We start from the raw sequence: 8,978 nt of genomic DNA, 5'->3' as shown, positions 1-8,978 counted from the left end.
CCTGGGGCCGCCATCTTGAAACAGCAGAGGCCCCTCCCTCTGACTTAGCCAATCACAAAAGGAATGTCTGCTCACAGAGGCAGGATGGGATTTCAGGGGTGGAGCTTTAAGGCGGAATTTTACTGCAGAAATGCGGATGGGGCAGAAAGTGTGCTTGCCTCTCAGATTTATTTAATACTATTTTTAAGAAGACATTTTTAATGCTTAATAAATTAGCAATCATGGTCTTAATATAATTTCAATGGTATGATAGACCAATGTTTTAAACAGTTGGCTTTATAAGGGCCAACAACAGAGCTCGTATTTCTTAAAAGGCTTGTAGATAAGACATTTTTAAAAAAAATATATTTTATTGATTTTTTACAGAGAGGAAGGGAGAGAGATAGAGAGTTAGAAACATCGATAAGAGAGAAACATCGACCAGCTGCCTCCTGCACATCTCCTCCTGGGGATGTGCCCGCAACCCAGGTACATGCCCCTGACTGGAATCGAACCCGGGACCCCTCAGTCCGCAGGCCAACGCTCTATCCACTGAGCCAAACCGGTTTCGGCTAGATAAGACATTTTTAAAAGATATCTTAAATTCTCAGTAGAACCACAGGTATACATATATCATAAACAAATTAAAAATAACTGATTCCATAGTCAAGACTAGATCCTATTATGTTGAGAACTGTTTTTAAGTGTTTTTTTAATTAGATATGTATTTGACACTTTTTCCTGAGTGCAATATTTTAAAATATAATATGCTTGGTTGCATAAGGAATTTCTGCCAAATAAAAGAAAAAATTGATTTATTGGTAGCAATGTCTTTATTTAAACTAATATGCCTTCTATGTCATTAAAACTTATTAATAAATGTATGCACAGACCCACAACGTCATTTTTCTAATCTCTTAAATCTAGAAAACCCTGTTTTCCTTAAACTAAGGACAATTAAAGGTTATATGTTCCCTCCCTAAATAAAAGTTAAATAGCTTATGTCAAAGTATTGAAAAGGGACTGATAGCAATAATCCAATCTATGTTATTTATTGTTAACAAAGACAAGCAAAGTTAAATAATGAGCTTTATTTCAAATTAATTTAAATTGGCTATTGAGATGAATAAATATCTTAGAAGATTTAATTGTACTGTACAGTAAACTGTTCTTGAAATATTGAATAAAAATTTTTATTGCTGGTTCATCTAATAATTATTTAGCATTTAATAAATCCAAACCAATTATATCTCTATACAAGAAATTAAATCTAAAGTCTTCAAGACTACATTAAAGAAATTTTTTTAAAAGGCTCTTCATATTATAGAATGTTTCCTGTAAGAATATTACATTAAGCTTAAATTATTTTAAAATTGTTACCTTATCATGAATTTTCAATTGTAATGTCTATAACAGGACACCTGTGAGAATGCACTGGTGTCAAAGTGGGTCAAAAGGAAAATAGTCTAATTAAATGAGAAAAATCTCAAATTTAACATTTGGTCAAGGATGGGTTTATATATTTTCAAAAAATTTCTCAAAGCACTGTATGGATTCCCCAAGACATTAATTTCAACATGAACCCGAAAGAGAAACTGGTTGATTTAAAAAGGAGCCCAGCAGTGACCAGGAGCCCAGGAACACCTAACAACATCCTTGCTATATTAGCAGTAATCAGCTGTACGGTAATGCTACCAAGGACAAATGGGAAGGTATTTTGGACTTATGTTCCTGACCCACCGTGGGTAAGACCCCTTACGTGGGCCGATCCTTCCAGGAGGACCACAGGTGGGGCAAGGAAGCATATGAACAAGGTGTTATTACACAGCTGTTGCCACCCAGCTTCCCTTTTGTATGACTCTAAATCAAGCCACTGCTCCCTTGTGTGTAAAATTAAAGAGAGGTTGTTGGCCAGCCTGGAGCCCAAAGAACAGGGAAGAAATGGCTCAAGTACATGTATTATCTCTACTTGCTCCAGGGAAAGGTGCAGAAAATATAAGTGTGTTAAGGCACCACCCCCTCAAGCCTTTACGTAAAAGGTCTTATGAAGGGAATCCCACTGAGGAAGAAGTTAATTGGCAAGACTGTTATAGTAATTAAGCTACCAACTGTTGCATGATCTAGTAAAAATCTTAGACCAAAAAGATTTCTTGGAATGTTAATTGCAGGAATCGTTGCCCTCGTAACGTTACTTACTTCTGTGGGCATTGATGCTTCATCTATGGTACAGACTGTTCAGACCTCTCATTTTGTACAACAGGTGAAGGAAAATGTAACTAAGAGCTTGTCTATACAAAAAGAAATTGACAGCCAGTTTAAAATTAAGTTGTCATGACCTAGAGCAAAGAATATTCTTGCATGGTATTATTCTACAAGTTTCATTAATAATTTTTAATGCTTTACAACAGTATATTGTGCATTTATCCCAAACAAACTTACAAATTAATTCTTTGAATATTTTAAGGACATGAAAGCATTTATTCCCTTCCACTGTGTGGAAGGCCCCCTGGGAAGGCAATTAAGCATTCTATATTGACCTCTCTTGACCTTTTTGCCAAGAGGATTCCCTCTTCTCACAATCCTACAGCTGTTACCTGAGTTCTCCGTTCAAGCTGAGATCATGGTGGCTGGTACCATAGATCTGTCTCTTGCCCAATGGTGTAAGCTGGGCCCTCTCTGGAGAAGAAACCTGGGTTTCCCATGATCAATGCCGGGGCCCCACCAGCATGCAAGGGGATCCAAAGGCAGCTGCTGTGTGTGGAGGCCACAGGGGCATAGGCTAACAAGGAGACAGAACTGAACCTCACATCACCCTACTTGGCCCCAGAGGATGGCTGGTTAGTCAATGACGGGTAAGATTCCTCAGGGAGGAATGACCTAAGACAGGCACAGTCAAGGCGCCAGTAGAAGAGAACTTGGGGTTCAACAGAGGTGGGGCACAGATCTTCACCCCCCCAACTATGCAGGGGCTTGAACACTCGCCCCTTCTAAGGGAGGTCTCCTGCCCCCATGGCTGCTTCCCGCTTCCCATGCCCAGCTCAGATCAGGACCCAGATAACAGAAAGAGACTTGGCCCAGCTCAGATCATAATCCAAACAACAGAGACTTGGCTGACAGCAGCTACCCTATATCTAAATCCAGCCTAACAACAGGAGTGCTCAGGGCCTTCTCAAGGATGCAAAATAATCCTTTCCACTAACATTTACAGTGTAAACTAAGATTGTTGTTAAAGTATTAAATTTGACAGTAAAATAGTAGTCAAGTTTTCAAATTAATTAAAATTGGCTCAAGAAATATTAACCAAAATTTTCATTTCATGGTAAAATTGCTTAACATGCAATGAACCTAAAGCAGTCATATTTTTGTGCAGAAAAAAATAAAAATTTAAAGTTATCTATACTGCATTAAAAATTTTCCAAAAGCCTCCTAATAATAAAATCAAAAAAAGGGGGATAGTGGAAGAATACCATGTAAGGAAAAATATCCTGTAACTAATTACATCTAGAAAAAAATTTTTTTCATTTGTAATGCTAACAGCAAGACACCCATGAAAAACATATGTGATGTCAAAATAAGCCAAAGGAAAATCATTTAGGCAAATATAAAAAGGATCCCCCAAGTAAAACCTTTGGTCGAGAATACGTTTGTATACTTTCAGAGAACAGCTCCAAGACCATGTGGATTCCTGCGGCAACAGATCCCAGACAGAAACTGACCAAATTGCTCTGGCCACAAAGACAGGAGAGAAAAACCAAGATGGCGGCATAGGTTAACACCGGAGTTTGCTGCCTCGAACAACCACTTCAAAAATACAACTAAAAGACGGAACAGACATCATCCAGAACCACAGGAAGGCTGGCTGAGTGGAAGTTCTACAACTAGGAGGAACCCAGAATCAGAGGAGGCGCAGTGCTGAAGTAAAATACTAAGGTGCGGAGTGCGCGCGGCGCGGGCTGGTGGCAGAGGGCGTGGTTGTCTGTTTCAATACGGAGGGAGCCTCAGACTCTGAGCTCTAGATCCGGGCGAGTCTCTAGGGACCCAGACTCAAACGGGAGAAGCGGGACTGTCTGGCTTCAGTCCCTCCGAGGTTTGCAGCGGTTGCTGGGACAGAGAGGCAGAGCCCCTGAGGACGGACTGAGAGCAACCATAACTGCTGGCTCCACCCGCCCTGTTGATCCCGTGGGACCTGCCCTGCCCAAGCCCTGCACAGAGCCATTTGCTGGATAGCCTCAGGCAAAGGCTAGATTAGCACCTCCCTAGAGGACAGAAGTTCTCCCACTGCAGACACAGCTGATTCTCACAGCCAGTTGGCCTGGAGGTCAAGTAGTAATTACCTACAACAATCAAGGCTTAACTAAAACAAGACTGCGCACAAAGACCACAAGGGGGTGCACCAAGAGTGTCTACCTCAGGTAATTGGGACACTTAACACGGAAAGCCACTCTATCGACACAGCGAAGCATAAAAAAATGCCGAGACAAAGAAACAGGCCACAAAGAACAGAACCGGAGGAAAGCAGGCTACTTGATATAGAATTCAAAACCACACTTTTGAGGTCTCTCAAGAGGCTTCTAGAGTCTATCGATAAACTTGATGAGATGTACAGGAAATCTAATGAGACCCTCGATGGTGTGATAAAGGAGCAACTAGAAAGTAAGCATACACTGACTGAAATAAAGAATATTATACAGACTCCCAACAGCAGACCAGAGGAGCGCAAGAATCAAGTCAAAGATTTGAAATGGGAAGAAGCAAAAAACACCCAACGGGAAAAGCAAAATGAAAAAAGAATCTGAAAATACGAAGATAGTGTAAGGAGCCTCTGGGACAGCTACAAGTGTACCAACATCAGAATTATAGGGGTGCCAGAAGATGAGAGAGAGCAAGATATTGAAAACCTATTTGAAGAAATAATGACAGAAAATGTCCCCTACTTGGTGAAAGAAATAAACTTACAAGTCCAGGAAGCGCAGAGAACCCCAAACAAAAGGAATCCAAAGAGGACCACACCAAGACACATCATAATTAATATGCCAAGAGCAAAAGACAAACAGAGTATCCTAAAAGCAGCAAGAGAAAGAGACTCAGTTACCTACAAGGGAATACCCATATGACTGTCAGCTGATTTCTCAACAGAAACTTTGCAGGCCAGAAGGGAGTGACAAGAAATATTCAAAGTGATGAATACCAAGAACCTACAACCAAGAGTACTTTATCCTGCAAAGCTATCATTCAGAATTGAAGGTCAGATAAAGAGCTTCACAGATAAGGAAAAGCTAAAGGAGTTCACCACCACTAAACCAGTATTAGACGAAATGCCGAAAGGTATCCTTTAAGAAGAGGAGGAAGAAGAAAAAGATAAAGATACAAATTATGAACAACAAATACACATCTATCAACAAGTGAATCTAAGAATCAAGTGAATAAATAATCTGATGAACAGAATGAACTGTTGATTATAATAGAATCAGGGACATAGAAAGGGAATGGACTGACTATGCTTGGGGGGGAAAGGGGTGTGGGAGATGCGGGAAGAGACAGGACAAAAATCATGCACCTATGGATGAGGACAGTGGGTGGGGAGTGAGGGCAGAGGGTGGGGTGGGAACTGGGTGGAGGGGAGTTATGGTGGGGGAAAAAAGAGGAACCAATGTAATAATCTGAACAATAAAGATTTAATTAAAAAAAAAAGACAGGAGAGACATTTCAGAGATGGAGATGATGAAGACGCCTTGCCATGCTAGCAGTCAGCAGCTGTGCGTCGCTGCAGGATGCCCAGGACCAAACTAGAGAGAACCGGACCTGCATTTGTCCACCATCCAGAACCAGCATTTCATTGTTGGCATGTACACATGAACTGTCGGACATTGAAACTTGGACTCAGAACTGTTGGACATTGAAATTGGGACTTGTTCTTATATGTTTATTTCTGGTCTGCAGATACAAGCCAACTTAAGGAAAAAATAAGGGGGAAATGGGGGAAACTGTTTATTGCCTTCACTATCTGATAAGCATAGACAGAGAACCCCCTGCCGAAGGCTGGGTGCCTTTGAAGCCCTAGCAAAGGTCGGAGCTAGGCACCACCTCTGTTTGTCCAGACAGTGGTAGCTGAAACTACTCCCCCATTTATTATTATGTAAATCCTTGCTGATGGGCTAGTCTGCCTGTTAATGGGGGGTTGCCTGCCTAAGGGCTATGCTATGGGTGCATCCCAGATCAATAAAAACTTGGTGAGGCCTCAGCACGGGAGGAAGTCCTTCCCCTTGAGTAGGACTTGCTTGCTTTGTCCCCCAATATTTCCAATTATCTCTTGTATTTTCATTTTCATTTGTGTGCGGCTCTGCTTCCAGTTCCTGAACCCTGATCCCCGCGGGACGTGGGAAGGAAACACTCAACACTAGGGCTCTTTATTGTTATTTTTAAACTTATTTCAATGTTCTTTTGTTCCAAATAGGCCTATTTTATTTGAACCTAAACATATGATCTACCACAAAAAACACCCTTTTTCAAACTGAAAACTGGAAAATGAAAACAGATTCAAATGATACTATTCTGATTCTGGCTAGAGTACTTTTTTTGGGGGGGGGGGGGGATCACTGGTTTATAGGAATATTTGCTTTCAATATTAAAAACTTCCATAGATCTCAGAGAAACCCACATAAGCATCACATAGATCTACATCACCACATTCCATTTAGATTTGTCGAAACTTTACTTTGAGATTAAAAGATCCCCTATGGGCCTGAATGTGCCAAAATAATTCAACTGTTCAGGTGGAAATATATACAGCCTGTCTGATGTACAACAGTTCCTTATGAAACTTTTGTGGAATAAACAAACATATCTCTAAGCAAATTCTGTTTTACAGTTCTTTCTTACCGCTCATCCACAGTACGCTCGTTTACAGGAGAGTCAAATGTAGATGCCGAATTTCTAAAAATTAGAGAAGAATGTAAAATTCAAATAACATTGAAATCAAATGTAACTTGCTTAGAGTGGTTTTATGCCACGCACTATGCTTTTTTTAACTTCGCTTCACTTAGCATAATAATCTCCAGGTCCATCCATGCTGCTGCAAAAGGTAAGAGTTCCTTCTTTTTTATAGCTGTGTAGTATTCCACTGCATAAATGCACCACCGCTTTTTCATCCACTCAGCTACTGATGGGCACTTGGCCTGTTTCCAGAGCTTATTACTAGATTTTTTATATTTTGAATCAATACTTGATAGCATTTGATCTTTTTATTTCTTACCTGAGTTTACACCATTTCTACTCTACCTGTTTATCTGCAGAATAATTCACTTCTCTTGAAAATCTCTCACCAAGCCCACTTCCCTTAACCAATTACTCTAGCAAGATCCCCGTAGGCCTTTATGTCTACCGTGTACAGTGTGCGTACAACAATTTCTCTACATATTTAAAATTGTACATTCAAGCTTTTTGTGATCTTTAACCATGCTCTCTACTTTTTAAAAATATGACTTTATTAATTTGAGAGAATGAGGAAGGGAGAGGGAGAAAGAGAAACATTCATGTGAGAGAAACATCAGTCAGCTGCCTCCCGCACGCATCCCCACCAAGGACTGAACGAGCACAGGAAGGTGTCCTGACTGGGAATCAAACCAGCTACCTTTGAGTGCATGGGACAACACTCAACCAGCTGAGCCATACTGCCAGGGCAATGCTTTCTACTTTTGAAACCCTACTCAAATAAGGATGTACAATACTCTACAAATACTGGAGTTAATAAATAAGGCTGACAGACTACGTCTGAAAGAAAACTTCATTTCAAACTAAATTCATTGCATAATGATACTCACATTTTCACATTCTCCAAACTTTTTCTGAGAATACCCTATAACAAAAGAAAAGAAGAAATTGTTTCAAATGATTAAATCAATTCTATTGCTTTTATCCTTTTTTTTAAAAATTCTCACCTGAGGATATACTTTTTTGTTTGGTTGGTTTGTTTTCTAAAGAGAGAGGGAGAGAGAGAGAGAGAGAGAGAGAGGGAGAGAGAGAGAGAGAGAGAGAGAGAGAGAGAGAGAGAGAGAAACATCAGTGTGAGAGAGAAACATTGATTGGTTGTGCTCCAACTGGAGATCAAACCCACAACCTAGGTATGTGCCCTGACCAGGAATCAAACCCTCCACCTTTTGGTGTATGGGATGACACTACAACCAACTGAGCCACCTGGCCAGGGCTCTATTGCTTTTTCTTGCTTTCTCTCCTCCTTTACTTCTAGCAGGTTTTGTAACCACAGTTCTTTGTCCATAAGCTCATCAATCTTTGTACTCTTATCAAACCCTGCTACCCAGTTTACTTGCTTGTATCAATGTTCTCCTCTATTATAGCAACCAGACAGATATGGCCATTGTAGGGCATGTTCTGAAGAAGCACTGATTTTCCAGGTACAGAAGATGGCTTCCCTGCTGATCCTCTGGCCAGCAGAGCTCAGCAAGAAGGCGTGCATCCCATCAGTCACAGCGCTAATCACGACACAGATGGAGCCCAGGAATCTAGTTTAAAACAGTTCCCCCAAGGGTTTCTGATCTGATCACCAGTTAAAAACTGCAATGCTGATATTTCATTTTTAGTACAAATTAATTTCTATATTTAGCAAAAAAGAGGAGTCTTCAATATATCTCTCAAAAATTAATGTCACATAACTACTTTCATTCATATTCACTATTATTCTGGTAGATTTTGTGGATTTCTTTTTCAACCTAAATACAGAGTGGGGAGCATCAGACTAAGTTTCTTGTGCTCATATCACCCGCCAGCCTCAGTATTGCATGGTGACTTCACTACAGAGTAATTTAGCCATTCTGTTCATGAGCAATGTTTTTTTCTAATTTCTTCTTATTACAACCAATGTTGCACAGAATATTCTTATACCTGTTTCTCTGTGCACACATGCATGTGTTTCTCTAGGAAATATCCCCAGGAAGGGAACTCCTTGGCATTATAGCATGTACTCCCTCAACTTTACTACATGT

At 40.3% G+C, this 8,978-nt stretch overlaps 1 protein-coding gene across 1 annotated transcript in view; it reads right to left on the bottom strand.

Annotated features, from left to right (window-relative positions):
- EIF2AK2 (eukaryotic translation initiation factor 2 alpha kinase 2) overlaps window positions 1-8,978 on the bottom strand; it is a 55,700-nt gene that overhangs the window by 24,064 nt on the left and 22,658 nt on the right. Inside the window, exons 8-9 of the mRNA XM_023746225.1 lie at window positions 7,800-7,834; window positions 6,859-6,912 (exon numbers count right to left, since the gene is read on the bottom strand). Coding sequence (XP_023601993.1) covers window positions 6,859-6,912; window positions 7,800-7,834 — 89 coding nt within the window. The remainder of the gene's footprint in view (window positions 1-6,858; window positions 6,913-7,799; window positions 7,835-8,978) is intronic.

Source organism: Myotis lucifugus, unplaced genomic scaffold (assembly GCF_000147115.1).
Source record: "Myotis lucifugus unplaced genomic scaffold, Myoluc2.0 scaffold_6, whole genome shotgun sequence".
NCBI lineage: Eukaryota > Metazoa > Chordata > Mammalia > Chiroptera > Vespertilionidae > Myotis > Myotis lucifugus.
The sequence above is the reverse complement of the archived record's forward strand: the minus strand, read 5'-3'. Positions and strand labels throughout refer to the sequence as shown.